Below are 22,759 nucleotides of genomic sequence, written 5' to 3'. Positions count from 1 at the left end.
CACTGCCGAGTAGACACCCCTCAGAGTGGCCCCGGAGCCGACAAGGTGCCGCTCCTCACTGCCGCGTTAGACACCCTCCTCAGAGTGGCCCCGGAGCGGACGAGGTGCCGCGGCCCACTGTCGTTAGGACACTCCTCAGAGTGGCCCCGGTGCCGACGAGGTGCCCGGCTCACTGCCGAGTTAGACACTCCTCGGAGTGGCCCCGGAGCCGACGAGGTGCCGCGGCTCACTGTCGTTAGACACTTCCTCAGAGTGGCTCCGGAGCCGACGAGTGCCGCGGCTCACTGCCGAGTTAGACACGCCTCAGAGTGGCCCGGAGCCGACGAGGTGCCGCGGCTCTCACTGCCGAGTTAGACACTCCTCGGAGTGGCCCCGGAGCCGACTAGGTGCCGCGGCTCACTGTCGTTAGACACTCCTCAGAGTGGCTCCGGAGCCGACGAGGTGCCGCGGCCCACTGTCGTTAGGCACTCCTCAGAGTGGCCCCGGTGGCCGACGAGGTGCCACGGCTCACTGCCGAGTTAGACACTCCTCAGAGTGGCTCCGGAGCCGACGAGGTGCGGCGGCTCACTGCCGAGTTAGACACCCCTCAGAGTGCCCCGGAGCGGACGAGTACCCGGCTCACTGCCGAGTTAGCACAACTCCTCAAGTGGGCCCCGGAGCGGACGAGGTGCCGCGGCCCACTGTCGTTGGGCACTCCTCAGAGTGGCCCCGTGCCGACGAATAATCATTTGCATGCAGCTGAAGTCACGTGCTGACAGACGGGAGAGCTTTACGTACACCCAGTTTGGGCTCCGGTCCCGCGCGTGGTGGTGAGCTCTCTACTGTGTCTGTGTGTGCCCGGTGTCTAGTTATTGAGGCTAATATGTTCCGACTGCTCAGTACAGCTACTACAGTGACCTCAGGACAGTGCCTGGGGTTTCCTCCTCCCTCTCCCCAGTCCTTGGCGGTTGCAATGGTAGGGCGAGAGTCGGCCGTGATGATTGTGGGGCGGGTAGTTCTGGCACCGTTGTCTGATGGTGGTATGAAGATTACCAGTTATCGTTGCCCCGCCGCCAGACGAGCCGCTGTGCACACAGTGACGGGGTGGGGTGCGGGGGGGGGGATCAGAAAATGCGGCCGGTCTGCTGCTGCGCCGACGATGCCGCCTCCTGCCGGTCTGGGCTGCGACTGACGGTGCTGCCACCTGTTGACAGTACGACGGCGTGCTTGGACTGGACGCCGAGTGGAAGCCAATCACCGTACGAGACTGGAACAGGGTCTCGCTGCTCCAGGTGAGCTGCGTCGGCCGGCCTGCGTCCCGACGCCCCGCCCACACCGCGCTGCCGGCCGGTGTGCGCGCGGGCGACGGGTCGGCTGGGGGTCATCTCGGGTTCACCGGGGTCATCTTGACATGGTCGGTGGAGGTCATCGGGCGGTCGTGTGGCGAACCTCAGTCGGCCGCCGTGGCTGTCGGCGGCTATGTGGCGAGCGTCAGTCGGCCGCCGTGGCTGCCGGCAGCTGTGTGGCCGGTAGCGTGTGTGGCGAGTCCCAGTCGGTCGCTGAGGCTGCCGACGGGCGCGTGGCCGGTAGCGGTGTGGCGAGTCCCAGTCGGTCGCCGAGGCTGCCGACGGCTGTGTGGCCGGTGACCGTGTGGACAGCCTCAGTCGGCCGCCGTGGCTGCCGGCGTCTGTGTGGCCGGTAGCGGTGTGGCGAGTCCCAGTCGGTCCGCTGAGGCTGCCGACGGGCGCGTGGCCGGTGGCCATGTGGCGAGTCCCAGTCGGTCGCCGAGGCTGTCGGCGGCTGTGTGGCCGGTGACCATGTGGACAGCCTCAGTCGGCCGCCGTGGCTACCGGCGTTGTCTGGCGGTAGCGGTTTGTGGCGAGTCCCAGTCGGGTCGCCGTGGCTGCAGACGGGCGCGTGGCCGGTAGCGGTGTGGCGAGTTCCAGTCGGTCGCTGAGGCTGCCGGTGGGCGTGTGGCCGGTGGCCGTGTGGCGAGCGTCAGTCGGCCGTCGTGGCTGCTGGCAGCTGTGTGGCCGGTGACCGTGTGGATAGCCTCAGTCGGCCGCCGTGGCTGCCGGCGTCTGTGTGGCCGGTAGCGGTGTGGCGAGTCCCAGTCGGTCGCTGAGGCTGCCGACGGGCGCGTGGCCGGTGGCCGTGTGGCGAGCGTCAGTCGGCCGCCGTGGCTGCTGGCAGCTGTGTGGCCAGTGGCCGTGTGGTCAGCCCAAGCCGGCCGCTGTGGATATCATAGTCATATTCGTATATTTCACACGAAATCCAATCAGCAGATTTTCATCCATGCGCAAGTATGTAAAGGGAGGCTGATGCAGCACGCGCACACGTGACTGCCACTCAAATCTTACACACCACCCGGACCGCATGGCTGGTGGCGAGACAGTTAGACAGCATCACGACTTCTACGCTCCTCTTGAGTGCTGACTTAACGTGAGACCCTCTTCACGCATGTTGTGGCACACCATATTGTAAGATTGCACTGCGCTGTACACGGGTTGACCGCCGCTGGTCTCTGCTCTGACGGGTGGAGGCCGCGGCAGGTCGGACTGTCCCACCGTGGGCTGACGGCGGCGCGTGCGCGGTGACCGGCAGGTGGCCACCAGCCGGCTGGTGTACGTGCTGGACCTGCTGCAGCTGACGGTGGTGTCGCCGCTGATGGAGAGGCTCGGCGCCGCCATCCTCTGCGGAGACAACCTCAAACTGGGTAGGTGGGCGCGGCGCGCACCTCGAGCGCCCAATCTCCGGTGGCTGCGGACCGCGTCCTGGAGTCACGTTGTGCGCGTTTGGTGCGTCCGACTGAGCGACCCTTCTGCCGGCCAGGGTACGACCAGGTGAGCGACTTCGACATGCTGGAGAGTTCAGTGCCGTCATTCGCGAAGGCCATCATGGGCAAGAAGAACATGATGGACGTCAAACCCTCGGCAGTCGTGTCGAGGAGGCGTTTCCAAACATTTTCCCGTACAAGGAAGGTGAGGCAGCCGTCTGGACGGGAACATGTTCGCGGCCGTATATGAACGCCACCGCGGCCTTTTCGCGGCCGGCGGCGTCCCGCGGCCTTTCCGCGGCCGGCGGTTCCTCACGCTATGCGGTCGCTCGCTCGTGTGGCATGAACGCTAAGGCCGCGTGTCGTGTAAATACTCGATGGGTCTCAGGACGCGCGCGCAGGCCGCTAGTCCGGTCACTGTGTCCACATTGCATGACTCGTCAGTCCGGCCGCCGCGCGCACGAACCGCTAGTCCGGTCACTGTGCCCACATTGCATGAGTCGCCAGTCCGGCCGCCGCGTGCACGAACCGCTAGTCCGGTCACTGTGTCCACATTGCATGACTCGTCAGTCCGGCGGTCGCGCGCGCAGGCAATCAATAATGCCTGTAATGATATGAATGAAAACTAACCACTCTTTTAGCAACCGAAAGGGGTGCCGGTAGTGTAGTGGTTAACACGTCTGCGTCAACCACTGCGCGTCTGGGAAACCAGAGGTACGGGGTTCGATTCCCCACAGTGCCCGCCCTTCCTGCTAGGGTGAGAGGCGGGCGACGCCATATAGCCTCAGCAGCTGAGTGCGTCGTAAAGCCCCAATCACACACACAACAGCGACCGAAAGGCAGTTCTAGTGATGAGTGTTGAGATTTGGGAGACTATTTAGCTACGCAGCATGACGCTGGCTGCGCCTCTGCCGTCAGCGCCGGCCGCGCGCGGCCAGGACGGCGCCGGCCGCCGCAAGTCCAAGGAAGCGGTCAAGGGCCTCAGCGAGCTGGTGCGCAAGTGCCTGGGCAAGCCGCTCAACAAGGAGGAACAGTGCTCCAACTGGGGTCGCCGTCCGCTGCGCTCCAGCCAGCTGCAGTACGCCGGTGAGCGGCCGTCAGCGCCGGGCGTCGGCCGGTTGGCGGCGGGGGCTCGACAGAGGTGTCGTCCAGTGACGGTCCGGGCCGCCCGGCCCCGCCACCAACATGGCGCATCGGGGGTGCCGGTAGCGGAGTGGTTAACACGTCTGCGTTAACCACTGTGCGTCTGGGAAACCAGAGGTACGGGGTTCGATTCCCGACACTGCCTGCCATTCCTGCCAGGGTGAGAGGCAGACGATGTCATATAATCTCAGCAACTGGGTGCGTCGTAAAGCCCAATGACAATGACAGTATAGCGCATCATGATTTGACGGTTTGATTGACCTGCCTGCTGACGCGCTGTGCCGGACCTAAGGGGACGCTGCGTATGGTTCGACCTCGTGTTGACATGCGGGTGGTTGTGCTCTCGGGTGAGACCCCGCTCACCGTCCTGTCGCTACGGTGACCGGTGTTGTCCTGTGTCGGACAGCCTCGGACGCCTACTGCCTGATCGAGGTATACAACACACTGCGGGACGCGCTGTACGACCGCGAGGGCACCACGCCGGCCGCCGTTCTCAAGTGCATCATCACAAACACCGCGGCGCCCGCCAAGGCGCCGTCGGCCGCCAAGAACAAGCAGAAAAAGAGGCCCGCCGCGCCCGCGGGCAAGGTCAGTGCCGTCCACGGGATGCCGTGCGGGCAGGCTGCGCCCTGTTGCCGGTGTCGGTCCGCCCCCCCCCCCCCCCCCCCTCCTGTCTGTCAGTGCCGCGTCACTCAGCGGTCATGGCCGGCCGCTGCCGCCAGCTGCTGTGGTGTTATCGCATGCCGGAGCTCCACCATTGGCATCTGGCATGCGATGGTGACTCGTGCCATGCACAGACCCGCCGCGGTGGCGGTCGAGACCAGCTTCCGCCTGCACCTGATCTGCCGGACGCGTTTGGTGGCGGCCGTCGGTCCCCGTTCGCCGACGCAGCCGCGTACCCAGGCGTCGGCCGGCCGACCCCTCACTCGGTTGCACCTGCGGTAGCCGCGCTAAGACCAAAGTTGCCGACACAGGCACAGCTCGGTGGCTCGTCACGAGCCGCCTGAGGTGTAAGGACGTGCAGAACCGTGCCGCCGGCCGTCCCCGCCTGAAGTGCCGGGACGTGCAGGACCGCGCCGCCGGTCCTCCCCGCCTGAGCTGCGGGGACATGCAGAACTGTGCCGCCCCCCCCCCCCCCCCCGCCTGAGGTACGGAGACGTGCAGAACCGCGCCCCCAGGCCTCGCCGCTGCCTGGTCTCAAAGGTATTGCCACGGGTCGGCGTGGAAGCTTCCACAATCTCGAAAGGAAGCGCGCCAGATCCGGGGGCTTTTTCGCAAATGAGGCAATCGCTGGGGCAGGTTATCATGTTTGTTGGAGCCCTTGTTTTTTTGCCCATTCCAACCAAAGTGATTGCCCCAGTCTTAGAATGTAAGCGCCGCCACAGCGCCGGTGTGACCCGCCGTCGGCCGCAGGGGCCCGAGCTGGAGAACGCGCCGCCGCCGAACGCGCGCGCCATCCGGCCGGCGGCGTTCCGCGCCGTGTGCGACACCATGGTGCAGGGCCTGGGCAAGAAGCTGCGCAGCATCGGAGCCGACACAGTCATACTCGGTCAGTCGGGGCGCTGGGGAGCCGACAGTCATACTCGGTCAGTCGGGGCACTGGGGGGCCGACAGTCATACTCGGTCAGTCGGGGCACTGGGGAGCCGACAGTCATACTCGGTCAGTCAGGACGCTGGGGGGCCGACACAGTCATACTCGGCCAGTCAAGACGCTGGGGGGCCGACAGTCATACTCGGTCAGTCGGGGCGCTGGGGGGCCGACAGTCATACTCGGTCAGTCGGGGTGCTGGGGAGCCGACAGTCATACTCGGTCAGTCGGGGTGCTGGGGAGCCGACAGTCATACTCGGTCAGTCGGGGGTGCTGGGGAGCCGACAGTCATACTCGGTCAGTCGGGGTGCTGGGGAGCCGACAGTCATACTCGGTCAGTCGGGGCACTGGGGAGCCGACAGTCATACTCGGTCAGTCGGGGTGCTGGGGAGCCGACAGTCATAATTGGTCAGTCGGGGTGCTGGGGAGCCGACAGTCATACTCGGTCAGTCAGGGTGCTGGGGAGCCGACAGTCATACTCGGTCAGTCAGGACGCTGGGGGGCCGACACAGTCATACTCGGTCAGTCAGGGTGCTGGGGAGCCGACAGTCATACTCGGTCAGTCAGGGCGCTGCGGGGCCGACGCAGTCGTACTCGGTCATGCTTTTTGCCCCTTCCAACCAAAGTGATTGCCCCTGTCTTAGAATGTAAGCACCGCCACAGCGCCGGTGTGCCCCTGCCGTGTGACAAGTATCCCAGCACTCGGTCAGTCGGGGCGCTGGGAGCTTCGGCCACGCCACACGCTGGTGCAAGCTGGTGCGTGCGTGCGTGCGTGCGTGCGTGCGTGCGTGCGTGCGTGCGTGCGTGCGTGCGTGCGTGCGTAGGTTTCGTTTTTATGGTGATTCATAATTGCAATTAATAATTCAACAGTTGATGGTCTTGGTTTATTAGCAAAATAGCGGAATGCTGTCTGCGATTGTTTTGAGTGTTCACTTTACGAATGTTGATACTTGGCATTGGTAATCGTACAAACAAGAGCTAGTTTCGGTACTCGACAGCTACAGGCTATCGATATGTGTGGTTTACCTGTCAACGGTGCCCACAATTCGCAATTTGTTGATGCTGTTTTGTGCTTTCGTGCCAATACCCATGAACAACACCTCGTCCATGCGATGACACCAACGGCACGTGGAAGCACGGTTCAGTTGACCGGCGCTGAAGCGCTGACGAGTGGCATGCCATGTGAACTCCAGCGGCGTTTATGACGGATCTGACTCAGGGCTACGTGGCCAAGTACCCCAGATGTGCACTGGTCGGGCCATCGCAGCTCCGGGTAACCTGTTTAGATGAACTCTGTTGCTCTCGCTCGTGTCGATCAAAAGCAGTGCGTGCGCGTGAATAATACCTTGGGCGTTTTGCTGTGACCGTGGGACGACCCCTGCTCCCGCCGCCCGACACCCACCCAACAATTGGACCTGTTGCGTCGGCTTGGGGACGAAGACATGCGCCCAACCCCGCCGCCACCGAGCGCCGCGAACCCGCGCCGGTCGTGCCCGCAGAGAACGGCGAGGATCACGACACGTGCGTGGTGCTGGCGCAGCGCGAGGGACGCATCATCCTGACGCGCGGCCGCGCCCTGCACCGGCGCATGGTCGGCCTTGTGCCGGCCGGCCACTGCTACCACGTGGCGGCGGAGCGTGCCGCCGACCAGCTGGAGGAGGTGGTCCGCCACTTCATGCTGGACGTGGCTCCCGAGGATGTGCTGCGCCGCTGTCAGGTGGGGCTCGGCAGGCCGCGGACCACGTGTCACGGCCGTGCCACCTGCGCGACCGTCGTGGGACGCCTCTGGCACCGCCGCGCGACATCTCTGTGACAAGTGTGACATGCGTGACACCCGCGCATGATGGTAGCGCCCGTGTAACTCCGTCGCGACATCCATAACTCGTACGTGACCGACGGTGGCTCGGCCGCCAGCACTGTAACTCGGGCGACTACTGGCACGTGCCGGGCGGCGTGATGCGCCAGCTGCGGGACCGGCTGGTGAGCGGCGGCCGCGGCGCCGGGCGGCGCCCCGAATACGTCGACCTCGAGCCCGGCGGCCCGCTGGTCGACCTCAACACAGGCGCCGTCAGGTGAGCCGAGACGGCGCGCGCCGCTCCCGCGGACGGGGACGCCAGCGAGGCACGGACTGTGGGAAAGCGGGCCAGGCCATCTGCTCGTACGGGATGGGTGGTCTACAGGGAGATGCGTCGGGAAGCGGCTGGCTTGTGGGGCTTCACGTCTCGCTCGAAATACCAACACGTCACCGTATCATGAGGTTGGCGTGGCGCCTGCTGTCGCTGGACAGTCGCGGCAGACCAGTGGATGTGCTGTGCCGTGGCGGCTCGAGCAGCGCGGCCGCTGTCACTGGCGGCGTGTTCGCTCCGACCGCAGCGTCGCACAGCTGCGATTCGTCACCCGCTGTTGGCTGCCCGCCCGGGAGAGCGGCGTCCGCAGCGGGTCTCCTGTCGCGGCGGGCTGTGCAGCGGTGGTCCGACTGACCTCCCTCCCCCTGCCCCTCCAGCGACTGCACGGTGTTGGTGCAGGCGGCCGGCCTGCACACCACCACTCTGGACGCCACCGACACCTTCTACGTGTGCCAGAGCTGCGGCCACGTCTACTGGGCCGGCTCCCACTACGGCAAATACATGGCGGGCCTGGGCCGCATTGTGGGCGGGGCGCACGGGGTGAGTACGCCGCGGCCACGCAGCCGCGCTCGGCGCAGAACGGCGCGGCTCGGCCGGTGGCCGTGCGTGCTCTTCTGGGCTGGTTGGTGTGCCCCCTTCCCGCCGCCGCTGCTCGGGGTGTCTGTCCATCCGTGACTATCCTGCGCCACGGCCTCTTGACCCAGGTCAGCGCTGTTCCGTTTTGCACTGGTGGTGTATTGTTGCCATTCTGATCATCGATCGGTACTAAAGCACTTGACACTAGTCAGTGACGACCAAGCGCGCCTCCAGCGCCGAGGCGTCTGTGCGCCGCCGAGCTGACCGGGCCGGCGTGCCGCTGACCCATCGTCCGTGTCTGCCGCAGGAGGGCGCGTGCGGAGGCCCCACCGACGCCGCGCCCACCGCCCAGCTCAACTCCATGAGCATGGCGTGCGGCTCTGACTCGGAGTCCGACGGCGGATACTTCTAGCGCCGCCGGGCTGCTCGCGAGCCGGCCGACGACGCCCACACCCTTCAGCAGGCGCCGCCACAGCGCCGGACGTGCTGGGCGCGCCGCGCCGGCGGACGTGCGGCTCTGACTCGGACTCGGAGTCCGACGGCGGATACTTCTAGCGCCGCCGGGCTGCTCGCGAGCCGGCCGACGACGCCCACACCCTTCAGCAGGCGCCGACACAGCGCCGGACGTGCTGGGCGCGCCGCGCCGGCGGACGTGCGGCTCTGACTCGGACTCGGAGTCTAACGGCGGATACTTCTAGCGCCGCCGGGCTGCTCGCGAGCCGGCCGACGACGACGCCCGCACCCTTCGGCAGGCGCAGGCAGAGCGCCGGACGTGCTGGGCGCGCCGCGCCGGCGGACATGCGGCTCACGCCGATAATCCTAGACAATTATGATACGCCGGGCTTTGTTCTGTTGCTTGTTGCTGTCCCTCGGCGACCATACCCGGGGTGCTCTGTAGCGCGCCGCTCTGGGCTGGAATGTGGCTCCTCTCGTGGGAAGCGCCCGCCCGACATACTGTGATGCGCGCACTACGCGCGCCGGGGCGGGGCGGGGCGGGAAGATGGTTTTACTGGAGCCTGGCAGGGCTGTGGCGCGACCGCTGCCTTCACTGCTGCTGGCACCACTCGGGAGTACGACGCGCGGGCGGCCCGGGCGCCGCGCCGCCACTGTGATAGGCGAGTGTACAAACGGCGTGTGCTGTGCAAACGGCGGAAGAGCGGGGAGGGCTGCCGCGGCGGAAATACACACGGGCTCCGGACAGCCAGAGGTGGCCTTTGTCACGCGCTCCCGTGCGGCGCCGCCGGCCCTGGTCGGCAGCCGAAGCACGCGTGCTGGCTGCAGGCGACAGGTGCCGGGCCCAGACCCAGCGCGCTGTGTGAGAGGAGCGGCAGTGCGGTCGGCATTCGAGTAACGAACCGCGCGTGGGCCCAAAGATCAGAGACGTCGAATCGGCGTTTGTTCAGCCCCGCGTCTTAGGAAATTTGGAGTAACGCGCAAGTCAAGGCGAGCCACATGGTCACGCTAACGTCAACGCTGCAGCCGTCAGCTGCCAGGACTGGCCAAGCTGCACCGGAGCTGGAGCTCTTGAGTGCAACTGCCGGGACTGGCCAGGCTGCGCCGGAGCTGCAGCACCTGAGCGTAACTGCCGGGACTGGTCAAGCTGCGCCGGAGCTGGAGCGCCTGAGCGTGACTGTACCGAGCCCTGGGTTTGAGCCGGCCAACCGGCTGGTATGTGGCCGCACAACACGGCAGCCAGCATGAGCACTGAGCCAGGGTCGGCGAACATACACCTGTATTGACCAGGGCATCGTAAAATACCACAACAGTATAAAACGGTATTATTAACAAATCACCGATGGCTGTGCTCGTCCAGGAGAAGCCGACCGCCAACACACAGATCCGCTGTCCACCGCAAACCATACAACGCTGACAAACTCACAGCAGTTGGTGGATTCGATGGCGGGCCGAGGCGGCGGCGCTCAGTCGGGCAGCGGCACGAGCAGCGTGCTGTCCGTGACGGGCACGCCGCGCACTCCGCCCGCCTCGATCTGGTAGTAGGCGGCGTCGGCTGCCAGGTGGGGCGCCGAGTGCACGCGCAGCTGCATGAGCCGCGGCGCCGCCTCCGACGGCCGCTCCCTGCGGTGTGGCACGCCGGCCGCCGTTACACGGGCAGGACACGCACCAAAGCTGCGGGATGCTGATGATGGTGTTCACGCCAGGCTTGTTTCTGTGATGTGTGAATACTGAAGGCAATAGTAGCAAGCGCTGTTCGGGTCCCCACGCGGAGGCCAGATGTCAGTAATGCGGTTTACGAAACAGATGTAATTTCAGCTACAATAATACTGTGAGGAGATTTCAGTCCATACCTAATCGTACTCTCTTTGATAATCAAGCATGTTACAGTCCGGTTCTAGTTTTGAGCCTTGCTTTGGGGACAGTTTTGGTGTTTGTTATTAGTTCAACTACTTCCTTCTCGAACCAAATTAGAGAAATCGCGCCCGTGCCTCCCGGTACTCTTTTGGTGCTTTTAGACGAACCTGATGAGAGAAAAAAAAGCTGATGAAGGATTTTCGTCCAAAACCACGATTAACACTAGCAGGTAATAGCATCGATGTCCAAGCCTTGCAGGGTCATTTACAACACCAGCAACCATTCGGTGCCTTACAGCAGACCACGCAAAAGCACAGCCAATGGGCGCCCCGCCCCGACTTTGGCGGCAGCGCCCGCGTCAGCGAAATCGCTCTGGCCACAGCAGTAATACTCCGGTCAAGCAAGTTGCAACATATCAGCCCTGGTAGGATGTGACCCGACAGGACGGGCAGGCCGCGCCTTCTCGACCATCGGGGGCCCACAGCGCCGGAGAACCGTGACAAGACCGACGCCGTCCTGTGAGCCAGGCTAGTCCAGTCACGCGGCCAGACCCCGCCAAGGGAGGTCGAGGGTGCCGTCTGACCGCGGCCCTCCCCAGCGCGTCACGGTGCGGCCCGAGCGCCGGCGGGCCGCCCCCGACCACCTGTGGCGGGCCGCACTCACCGGTGCGCCAGGCTGAACCTGGTGCGCGTCGTCTGGAGCCGGCATGTCACCTGGGTGGCCCAGGCGAGGCCCAGCGCCGGCGTCACGCCGCCGGCCGCCCCGTCACGCGGCACGCTCGTCACCTGCCGGCCGGACACGTCACGCCGTCAGTGGCACGGCCGCCGCAAGACGCGCCCCGGCGCCGATCAGCGCGCGCAGTCGGACGCTGAACAAACTGAGGCGAATACTGCGCGCTCTGGGCTCTAGCAGCAACGCGAAGTGGTCACGTGGAAGGAGGAACTGAACTGAAACCACATGTTCATACTCAGGGAGGTGATGATCGCTGTCTCCTCCCCCCCCCCCCCCATCTGTAGACGTGTCATGGTCTGAGGCAGGAACGGCAGACTAGAGGGGCAAGGGAGGAGCAATCCCTAGTAACATTTCACATAAACCCTACGGCGGCGCAAGCAAAAGGTGAAACTGAGTTCCCCATCTCCACATCAGTTCCATCGCCGCTGACCCGAGAGGCGAATTACTAGTTAGCCACTAGTCAGGCATTATGGTAAAAACTAGGCTGGGGTAAAACCACTCAACGGATCTGCAATCTGCTGACCAATCAAGATCGGTGGCAGATGCCGTCGTCAAAATTGGCGGTGTACGCATCAACCACACCCGTTACCTCACCTACCATACCGAGCACGTGAGTCCGGTGGAAAGCGGCGAACGCGGCTAGCCGGTGATCACGGTCGTTGCCAAGCATCACCTTCAAATCACAGGAACACGTCCCGAAGCGCTCAGCTCATTCAAATTTGCAAAACGCCATGTAAATACTCAAAGCCTGTCAACATCCCAAAGGCAAAACAAAAGAGAGGTTGTTCGCAGATCTGCCAGTCGCGTTCCCAACGAGTTTCGTGAAGTTCTGCCGCAGGGGATCTTCATCGCTGGCGTTAGCGAGGAGGGTCGGTTGTTCACAAGCAAACACCCTGTCAACACTAGCCAGTCCGCTTGAACAGCTCGCGCCACGGGCCGATGGCTCTGGCGATAATGCCTGCAACTCCACCTGACCCGGCTTCCAGTGTATACCAGGTATGACAGCAGTGCAACGCTGCGATAGGAGGCGGCCTGGAAGTGTTCCACACCATAATGCAGCGTGCCTGACGCTGTAGCACGTCAGTAGTGCCACGGAGCCCGACCATCGCACGCAGACGTGAATGGACCACATCAGTCTCCATCAGAAGTCTGATCCTGATCAGACGTCGACACGACCCCGGGCGGCCCCGTATGGGACACGTCCATGGCTAAACCTCGCCAGTATTCAGTGTCCGTTCGTGGGGCCATGCTAGGATGACCAGCGCCGAACGGCGTGGTAATTACGGCCAGCCTTCAAACCTAACGCGGCAACAAGGCCAAAACCATTGTTACGCAAGTTTATTACATGGAAGGATTAAAACAACGCACAATCAGGGCCACGCCATCACTAGCACATTCTCCTGCAGAAAGGCATGAACGTTCCACACAGCCAGGCTGGGCGGGAAATGAACACAATCATTCAAATACTGCCTCGGTAGCGCACAACGCGGCGTTATCCAACCGACCGCACACCGTGCCTCCTAAAACAGACTATCCGTGAAAGACTTGTGCAGCGCGCGATACAAATAGGCATCCTTGGTGCTCCCACGCTGGGAGTCGGTGTCATGGGAGCGTGTTCATGCTGCGGGAGACCGTTGCCGGGTTTCGGCCAGGCACCCGAACGGGATCTCCGTGGAAGTCCGGCGCCCCCACTCTAGGGGGGGGGGGAGGGGGAGGGCAGAGCTATTACTCCATGTTGTCCCGGATCCAGTCGACGTACGCAGACACCCTGGTGTAGATGCCCGGGTACTTTGGGTTGCCGCAGCCGTAGCCGGTCGACACGATGCCCACCAGCTCGTAGGCGTCGCCGCCGGGCCGCGGCGCCATCAGCGGGCCGCCCGAGTCGCCGTGGCAGGCGTCACGCGCCACCGAGTCCCGGCTGCCGGCGCACACCTTTGTGTCCTGAAATCCACCTGGGAAGCGAGCCCTAAACTGCGGCGCGGCCAGGTACGCCTCCTCGCAGGCGGCCGCGTCAGTCACGCGCAGCGGCACCTCGTGCAGCACGTCGGGCGTGTCGCCGGCGAACTCGAGATGGCCCCAGCCGGCCGCCTCGACGTCCAGCCCGGTGGGCACGGGCGCGCCGGGCGCCGGCAGAGCCAACGGCTGCACGGCCGCGGTCAGCTCCGCCGGCTGCGCCAGCCGCACCAGCGCGATGTCATTCTGCCAGGGACTGTACTGCGGGTGGTGCAGCACGGCCGCCACGCGCCGCTCCTGGTGCGCCACCTCCGAGCTCACGGAGAGCGTGTGGTCACCCAGCCGCACGCTGACGGCGGCCGCTCGCTCGGGCTGCACGCAGTGCGCCGCCGTCAGCACGTAGCGGGCATGGATCAGAGTGCCGCCACAGAACCACTCGGTCGGGCCGGCGTCGGTCTGGCGGCCAAACAGCGCTATCCACGGCCACTTGCCGAGCTGGGCCGGCGAGCCGCCCACCGCCTCCAGCTGGGCGGTGGCGGTGGAGGTGGCGACCAGCGCCATCAGCGCGGTCAAGCAGCAGCCGCTCGGTCCCATGGCCCGTGCACTCAGTCGCCCCTTCGCTCAGCGCGTGGTGCCCCGCTGCGGCCACAGACGCCCCACGCGCACCACAGAAGCCAGCCGTCTGGACACCGTCTGGGCGACAGGGCTGGACCGCGCGCTGCGAAACCACCGCTCGCGCTGATTGGCTGGCAGGGATCACCGGACCGCACACGTGATCGCACAAACGCTGCGGGCTTTGACTGGTCAGAGGCGGTTTCAAGGCCGCGTTCTCCATTCCCAACCAATCGCCGTCCAAAGTCGCAACGCCTGACGTCACAGGTACGTGCGGCACAACATTCCCTACGGCTACGAGTATAGTCGCTTGTGTACGACGTGTGCACACGCGACATCATAAGTAGCAACTCAGGTAGACACTTTGCCGATGGGGAACGCCGCCCAGGTGGATGCCGGAACTGCTTGTGCTCCGTTTTTAAGCTGATCAATGCTGTATGTTTGGGTGAGACCGTGGACGACTTTTCGTTGGTGGACTCGATCTAACGTGCCCGAATGCAAACACGTGGCTAGAATTTCGGCCAAGAGCGGTCGAAATTGATCAAAGGGAACCTTCTAGCCAAATGGGGTGTCACTGATGGTCGCTTCGGCCCTATTTTTACGTTCGGATTAGCCTTTAAGAACGAAACCCTATTTTGAGGTCTCGGGGGACCTTTTCACGTTAAATGAGCTCTGCGGGCGTTTTGAACTATCGAAAGGCATTAGGGTCCCACTACCTGTGAGGGGTGACAGACATGGCCACAAAAATTCTCCCATCTCTTGATTACGCCCCTGTCCCAATGGTCTCCAATGTGAGCACAACACTAAAGGGATTGAGCTTCCACACATATGTTTGACTTACATGCCTGAAAAGTTGCGGCATCTCCCATTCTCTACCGAATCTACCTTTTGCCAGCCACTCATCCTTGCCATTCATTGCAAAGCGCCTGGCGGCCAGGCGTTACGTAGTACTAAACGCGTATCTACTTCCAATACATACCGATCACATTCCAATGGCGTAGGCAAATTCCCCCTAGGACAGGCCAAACCGGGCTACAGGGGCCCCACGTCGCCACCATACGGGTTTTTATTTTGAATTAATGGTACCTTTAAAGCATTCGAATCCCATTTTGGGGCCTGGAAGACCTTTGTTGATGCCCATAAGGTATAAACACACACACTATTAACCACATGGAATATGGGGCACGGGTGGTGACCGGCAGAAAGACAGTCCGTATCTTCGCAGGGATCCGCAAAGTTCGAACTCTCGCTTGCTCAGAGCAAACGCGGGCACCGCCAAGATGGCCGCGGCGCGGAACATGAACAGCTGGCGGGGAACGTGAAACGGACGTCAGCTGACGTGTCGCCGGGTACGGCCGGCCCCATTCTGACGCGACCGATGCCTGCCCCGGCAGTGTCCGGCGCCGTAACAGGGGAGTACGGGGGTCACCGTGGGCACCGGGGCAGAGGAGCGCGGACGCCGCGACACGCCGACCACCTGCTACTTATTCAGTGGCGCCAGTTTGTAGGCGCCGCTCCATGGCCCGCGATGAAGACCGAAAATCGGCACCACGTCGTCTTCCAAAGCGTAAAAATTGCGGTTCCGCGTCTGCCACAGGTTCATGGACCTGTCCAATGAAGTCTGCTGGAATTCACACTCATGCGCCTACGACATTTGCATAGCAGACATCGTCCACGATATAATCTTCTCACACGTTTTTCAAAGGCGTTTGAATGTATTCGCTCAGGTTCTGACACCATCTATCGTGGAAGTTCTTCAATGCCATCATCTCCCCCACCCAATTCGGCACCTTACTGGCATTGCACCGTTGTGCACTGACTCATCTGAATGTCTTTTAATGGAGATTTGGTTTGGCAGCTAGACGTAGCCAGTCATATGACGTCCTTCAAACATACGTGAACATCTTAAATAAATTGTCATCCCCAAACATACTGAGCTCCGTCAGATATTCCGTCGTCTTGCACCGAACAGTGTGATGGCATGTCAAATGCTGACGTTTACATCCATTCACAACAACTGGATCGAAAACGAGACGCAGCGAACTAGCAATGTTGACACCAGCCAATCTTTCCTGACCAGATCTGCGTCAAATACGAATCAGTGGTGGTAATTGGTGAGTAATTGCCCCTGCAGCACGTCGGTCCAAAATGCGCACATACCGCACAAATTTTTGTGCACCTAATACGTCCCACCTTGGCGCGTTTGTGAATGCTCTTAAATTCGCCAGTGTGGAGATCGGGCACGCCTGGCGAGCGAAGCTGCTGCTGCTGCGAGCTCTCACATGACGGCTGCTGCTGCTGCAAGCTCTACCCATGGCGGCTGCTGCTGCTGCTGCGAGCTCTACCCATGGCGGCTGCTGCTGCTGCTGCGAGCTCTATCCATGGCATACCACACAACCCATGCAGCCGCCACAAGAGCGCGCCAGACCGGCGCAGGCGGCCGTGGCTGGAGCGGCGCCGCGGAGCGACGTCTCTGACCTGGTTCACGCAGAGCACAGCCACGCTGTGCTGTCGGCTGAGGCGACGCAGCGTGCCGGCCAGCGTCTGGAGATCGCGCGCGCGCCGGCCGCCCTCGCCGGCCTCGTACTGGCACCGGAAGTGGGCGGCCACAGAGTCGATGATGAGTGCGCAGAGCGGCCGCCGGCCGGCCAGCTGCGGCACGCGCCGCTCACAGCACACCTGCAGACTGTCCTGAGGAGCGGGCGGCGCTCGTGAGACAGGCGCCCGGGACACAGGCGCAGAAGGCAAGAGCTGCTCACAGCACACCTGCAGACTGTCCTGAGGAGCGGGCGGCGCTCGTGAGACAGGCGCCCGGGACACAGGCGCAGAAGGCAAGAGCTGCTCACAGCACACCTGCAGACTGTCCTGAGGAGCGGGCGGCGCTCGTGAGACAGGCGCCCGGGACACAGGCGCAGAAGGCAAGAGCTGCTCACAGCACACCTGCAGACTGTCCTGAGGAGCGGGCGGCGCTCGTGAGACAGGCGCCCGGGACACAGGCGCAGAAGGCACGCACTGCTCACAGCACACCTGCAGACTGTCCTGAGGAGCGGGCGGAAAATGCGCAAGACTGGTGTCATTCGCCACGAACACAAAGAAGGTGAGAAACGTGAGCACAATCACACACAACTGATATTACTATCAAACGGTGTCTTCGGTTTCAAAAAGACATCATAGCAACGGCACCAGACTGATGCAGTGAAGACACAATACGGTGACAGTGACGCTATCCACGCTTATTAGTGCAGTGGTGACATCACAATGACAGGTCCGCCTCGCTCTTCTGCACGCACTTAATGATCCCCAGGCGAGCGACAGCTGGCGGATCAGGCGGGGAAGGCCGGGATTGTCGTCTTCTTACCACGTGCGTCGCTCAGTTACGGGCGTGGTGGTGAGCGGGTGCTGACCTTTGACGGGTCCGGCTGGGAGGGAGCGGGGGCTGTCGTTTGTTCACCACGTGCGACGCTCAGTGACGTAGTGGTGAGCGGGTGGTGACCTTTGACTAGTCGGGCTGGGAGAGGGGGGGGGGGGGCTGTCATCCGCTCACCACGTGCGGGGCTCAGTGACGGGCGTGGTGGTGAGCGGGTGCTGACCTTTGACGGGTCGGGCTGGGAGAGGGGACTGTCGTCTGTTCACCATGTCCGGTGCTCAGTGGCGGGTGTGGTGGTGAGCGGGTGCTGACCTTTGACGGGTCGGGCTGGGAGAGGGGACTGTCACTTGCTCACCACGCGCGGCGCTCGGTGACGGGCGTGGTGGTGAGCGGGTGCTGACCTTTGACGGGTCGGGCTGGGAGAGGAGACTGCCATCTGCTCACCACGTCCGGTGCGTGCTCGATCAGGATGAGGTCTGTGACAGCGGTGGTCAGCCGGCGGGCGGCCCTTAGCTGCTCCAGACGCCGCGCGGGAAACGCGTCCTCCGTGCAGGCGTACACCACGGCTGGGGACGGGTATCCATACACATCACAAGGGGGACTAATTGACAGCCAGCAGCGGCTCGTCGTACCAGTCACGGCGGAAAGGGACTAAACCTAAACCAGTGAGGCAGTGACTAATGAGGATATCGCCGACACGTGTAATAGAAGAATACTAAAGCATGGCTGAAAAGATCACAAGTCAATGGCTCCAAGACGCACGGAAATAGGACGCGATCTTTACGGCTATGCATTGCCATCAATAACGATAGGTTAGTAATCTGCTGCCGTGACCAGGAGACATACATCGGCGGTGAACGGGCGAACACAATGACTTCATCGTAAAGAGAATATTGCAGTCCGTCGCGACTAGCGGAAAGCTAAATAGGTACCAACCCGGGTTGTGAGGAAAGATTCATGTCGTCTGCGTCTGCGACCTAATCACTCTTGATGGAGAAAAACAAATCGGATTCATTATAAGACACTTCAACTGGACGATGCTAGGAGAATCTGCAATGACTTCTGGTAGAGAACAGAGGTCCACGCCACCAAACAGGGCGCCGCATGGTTTCGCAGCGCGGGCTTCCCTCCCGGTACGGAGCCCCGCTCGGTGATACCTTCCCGGTACGGAGCCCCGCTCGGTGATACCTTCCCGGTACTGAGCCCCGCTCGGTGATACCTTCCCGGTACGGAGCCCCGCTCGGTGATACCTTCCCGGTACTGAGCCCCGCTCGGTGATACCTTCCCGGTACGGAGCCCCGCTCGGTGATACCTTCCCGGTACTGAGCCCCGCTCGGTGATACCTTCCCGGTACGGAGCCCCGCTTGGTGATCCCTTCCCGGTACGGAGCCCCACTCGGTGATCCCTTCCCGGTACTGAGCCCGCTTGGTGATCCCTTCCCGGTACTGAGCCCCGCCCGGTGATCCCTTCCCGGTACTGAGCCCGCTCGGTGATCCCTTCCCGGTACTGAGCCCCACTCGGTGATCCCTTCCCGGTACTGAGCCCGCTCGGTGATCCCTTCCCGGTACTGAGCCCGCTCGGTGATCCCTTCCCGGTACTGAGCCCGCTCGGTGATCCCTTCCCGGTACTGAGCCCGCTCGGTGATCCCTTCCCGGTACTGAGCCCGCTCGGTGATCCCTTCCCGGTACTGAGCCCGCTCGGTGATCCCTTCCCGGTACTGAGCCCGCTCGGTGATCCCTTCCCGGTACTGAGCCCGCTCGGTGATCCCTTCCCGGTACTGAGCCCGCTCGGTGATCCCTTCCCGGTACTGAGCCCCACTCGGTGATCCCTTCCCGGTACTGAGCCCGCTCGGTGATACCTTCCCGGTACTGAGCCCGCTCGGTGATCCCTTCCCGGTACTGAGCCCGCTCGGTGATCCCTTCCCGGTACTGAGCCCGCTCGGTGATCCCTTCCCGGTACTGAGCCCCACTCGGTGATCCCTTCCCGGTACTGAGCCCGCTCGGTGATCCCTTCCCGGTACTGAGCCCGCTCGGTGATCCCTTCCCGGTACTGAGCCCGCTCGGTGATCCCTTCCCGGTACTGAGCCCGCTCGGTGATCCCTTCCCGGTACTGAGCCCGCTCGGTGATCCCTTCCCGGTACTGAGCCCCACTCGGTGATCCCTTCCCGGTACTGAGCCCGCTCGGTGATACCTTCCCGGTACTGAGCCCGCTCGGTGATCCCTTCCCGGTACTGAGCCCGCTCGGTGATCCCTTCCCGGTACTGAGCCCGCTCGGTGATCCCTTCCCGGTACTGAGCCCGCTTGGTGATCCCTTCCCGGTACTGAGCCCGCTCGGTGATCCCTTCCCGGTACTGAGCCCGCTCGGTGATCCCTTCCCGGTACTGTATCCTGTTGTTGATATCAGTCACGGTATGGCACCAGGTCCTTGGCGAGGAGCCCTTCCTTCCGTGCCATACCGTTTGGTGGTACGGCGTTCCTACCTGATACAATTCTCTGTTCAGCGGTGCCTCTTCTGATCCTGTATTCCGCTGAGCGACACCCCTCCAGGACCGTACCCTGCTCGTTGGCGCCTCTCCGCGTGCCGTACCCTATTAGGAGGGTAGTACCTACCGGAGCGTGTAACGTTCGGTAGCGAGGCCCGCCCCCTGGCGAAGCCGTACCCTGTCCTGTGGCGGAGGCCGCCTCCAGCGCCAGCTGCAGGCAGAGCTGCGTCTTGCCTGAGCCGCTCTCGCCGGCCAGCTCGGTGAGGCCGCGCCGGAGCAGGCCGCCGGCCAGCAGCGCGTCCAGCCGCGCACAGCCGAGCGACAGCGGCGCCGGCCCGTCCGCCTCCGCCTCCAGCAGTGACAGCGCTGCGGCAGAGCACGGCCTGAGGCGGCCGCCGGCGGAGCCCGGCGCCGAGCCGAACCCAGTGGCCTGGCCCGCAGCGCAGCGATGTGTGAGACCAGTGATCCAGAATTCAGCCATTTAGTTGGCAGGTATGTCAATATTTTGTTTGTCCTTTTACATCCCCGACATGGGATTCACCGCCTGTTGCTCCTCCCCTAGCTCAAAATCGACCAATCAGCATCGAACCGGGCACCGGGCAACCCAGCACTTGAGTGCCTCAGGCTTGAAAACTGGGCCGGGCAGGTCAGATGTCCGAGTTCGGGGTCAAAGAGCAACGGACTAGCACCACCGAATTGTTTGCGGGGCCGTCGAAGAGCCAGGATTCTGGCAGCATTAGTTCACATTCACATCCTGCACACCCTACTGGATGACTTTTGGAATGTTGTGTGAGACAGTCACTGATGTAATGAGTGAGTGACAAGTAGATGTGTACACATTATGTTGCCACCAGTACCTTTACCATGATGAAAGGTTAAAGATGACAACAAGGGACCTACCTGATCCTGCAGCAGATGTATATAAGGAAATGGGAACACATGATTCAACCTGAATACAGGTCTTTAGGTACCTCATATGACTGCACTTTACCTGAGACAGGTGTGAGAGCCCTCCTGGCCTCCACCATCAGCAGGTGTCTGGCCTGGAGCACCTCCCCTGGTCCCAAATGGTACTCATGCTCCAGGGTCGAGACAGGCAGTGAAAGCAGGTCTGGCACTCCAATCTCCTTCACTGCCAGGTCACAGTCATGTCACAAACCCAAGGCATCAGATTCCTCAAATCAGACAAATTGTCCAAACAATCGTGCTTAGTCCATCTGATGAAAAATATCACAGAACAATATCTATAAAATGAGTTATTATACAACCATGCATCAAGACACATACACAAAAAGCAGAGGAGATGCATGCAATCAAAGATGTAAGTGACATGATAACAGATAATATCTGCCACAAAGGCAGTTTCACCTTGTATGGCTATTAGCTAGACTGCTGAAAAGCAAATCAAAATGCCTGAAGATGTTATCCTTGATACTGTTTGCAATGATTTCATTATATGCAACAGTTGCATGCACACATCTACATGATATAAATGGAAAGTAATGCAAAATGTGCTCTAGAATTTTGTGCATGTCCTATGTGTTTGCATTGGTATTTCACAACACCACTGCAAGCATTGCAATTCATTTCATATCACTATGGAGTAGTGATATGTCCTCTGAGAATTCCTTTCATGGCGGAGAACAAACTATCACCCATCTTATATAACCAGGGGTGCAGCCAGGACCTGCTCAGGGGGCACAGAATACAAGGTGATCATATCACACTTATAGTAACTTTCTGTCAGAAGCGATTCATCATCTATAGTGAAAAATGAAAATATGGGCCTCAGGGAGATGGTCCCTCCACTTAAGCTGCACACCTGCAAACAATTACATTGTACATCAACAAATCCACCATCACCAATAATTAACTTGTATTTTTCTGTCAGAAGTGATTCATCATCTATGGTCAAAAATGAAAATATGGGCCTCAGGGAGATGGTCCCTCCACTTAAGCTGCACACCCACAAACAATTACATTGTACATCAACAAATCCACCATCACTAATAATTAACTTGTATTGTTCTAGTGCAAAGGTATACCAAAAACAAAATGATTCAACATTAAGGTATGCCTTTTGCAGCTTGAAGTTTATGTCAAAGAATGTCTGCTCAAGTGCTTACTGAAAATTTTAGTTCTTTTCCAGTTTGGTTTCTAAGGTGTTTGCTGCTCATTCATGATGGAATAGAATAAAGAATACATATTGCAGTTAAGGAAGCAACAGCACATGCTTTATTGTAGACATGGATATATATATATATATATATATATATATGTGTGTGTGTGTGTGTGTGTGTGTGTGTGTGTGTGTGTGTGTGTGTGTGTGTGTGTGTGTGTGTGTGTGTGCGTGCGTGCGTGCGTGCGTGCGTGCGTGCGTGCGTGCGTGCGTGCGTGCGTGCGTGCGTGCGTGCTGCTATCAAATCTTAAGTGGGAGAAGGATGGAATTTGCTCCTTGCCTTTCCTTGATGAACAAGTTTGAAAACAACAAGATAAACTTGAAACCTCTGGCTATGGAAAGCCAACATAACCTGAACTTGGACTGAGCTTTTCTCATTCATTTCAGCATACTTGATCCATGAGGTGTGAAAAACCTGTTAACAGAGTTTTCAGTTTGTGTTCCAACCATATCCCCTATAGTTCAGAACTTAAGCAGCTCAGATCATTCTTTAAGAGAAACAGCCTTCCACTTTCAGTCATTTATGCATGTCACTACGTGCAGCGCGTCACCCCCCACTTGAAGCATACCAGTACCATTTACGCGCAACGTAATTCATGATAAGCCTCCAATGCCATTTGGTGCCTAAACTGCAAATCCTTTTGCCTACATGTGGTGAAAAATAACCATCGCCTATCCAACTAACCTGCATTAGAACACCACTCAGGAAGTTTAGAAAGATTCATCTCAAAGCTCCCCATCGCACTTCGGCGAGAAGAAAAGCACGTAATAAAGCCACGGCGATAGGTCACTAAGGGGGCAACTTCGATGTACAATCTTGTAGCATATTTTGTTTTGTCCCTGGCGCGCTACCTTCCCTCTGCTTCCAAATTTAACTTCCAAATCCGACGATGCTAGGTTTTGTCCAATCTCCGCTTTGGCAGGCGTTCATATTGT

General features: G+C 60.9%; 2 protein-coding genes and 1 long non-coding RNA gene across 3 annotated transcripts; 1 reads left to right on the top strand and 2 right to left on the bottom strand.

Moving 5' to 3' along the window:
* Positions 1–1,193: 1,193 nt before the first annotated feature.
* On the top strand, positions 1,194–8,600 carry LOC119109023 (uncharacterized; the record flags this gene model as incomplete). Its single annotated transcript, XM_037232565.1, has 10 exons — positions 1,194–1,271; positions 2,584–2,695; positions 2,812–2,960; positions 3,674–3,841; positions 4,305–4,486; positions 5,312–5,447; positions 6,986–7,203; positions 7,518–7,558; positions 7,990–8,152; positions 8,496–8,600. Coding segments are annotated over 10 exons (1,352 nt in total), but the record flags the coding sequence as incomplete, so codon positions are not given.
* A 4,355-nt stretch (positions 8,601–12,955) lies between these two features.
* On the bottom strand, positions 12,956–15,160 carry LOC119109022 (vitellin-degrading protease). Its single transcript, XM_037232564.1, has 4 exons — positions 15,135–15,160; positions 13,415–13,532; positions 13,163–13,318; positions 12,956–13,063 (listed from the first exon to the last, which is right to left on the bottom strand). Exons 1-4 carry the CDS (start codon positions 15,158–15,160, stop codon positions 12,956–12,958), a joined length of 408 nt encoding a protein of 135 aa, XP_037088459.1.
* A 4,814-nt stretch (positions 15,161–19,974) lies between these two features.
* LOC119109020 (uncharacterized) lies at positions 19,975–22,598 on the bottom strand. The gene is made up of 3 exons (XR_005095381.1): positions 22,509–22,598; positions 20,636–20,776; positions 19,975–20,010 (listed from the first exon to the last, which is right to left on the bottom strand). It is a non-coding gene; the product is annotated as an uncharacterized LOC119109020 (long non-coding RNA).
* Between the last annotated feature and the right edge of the window lie 161 nt (positions 22,599–22,759).

The sequence above is a fragment of the Pollicipes pollicipes genome, unplaced genomic scaffold, assembly GCF_011947565.3.
Source record: "Pollicipes pollicipes isolate AB1234 unplaced genomic scaffold, Ppol_2.1 Scaffold_7222;HRSCAF=8563_pilon_pilon_pilon, whole genome shotgun sequence".
NCBI classification, from domain to species: Eukaryota; Metazoa; Arthropoda; class Thecostraca; order Pollicipedomorpha; family Pollicipedidae; genus Pollicipes; species Pollicipes pollicipes.
The sequence above is the reverse complement of the archived record's forward strand: the minus strand, read 5'-3'. Positions and strand labels throughout refer to the sequence as shown.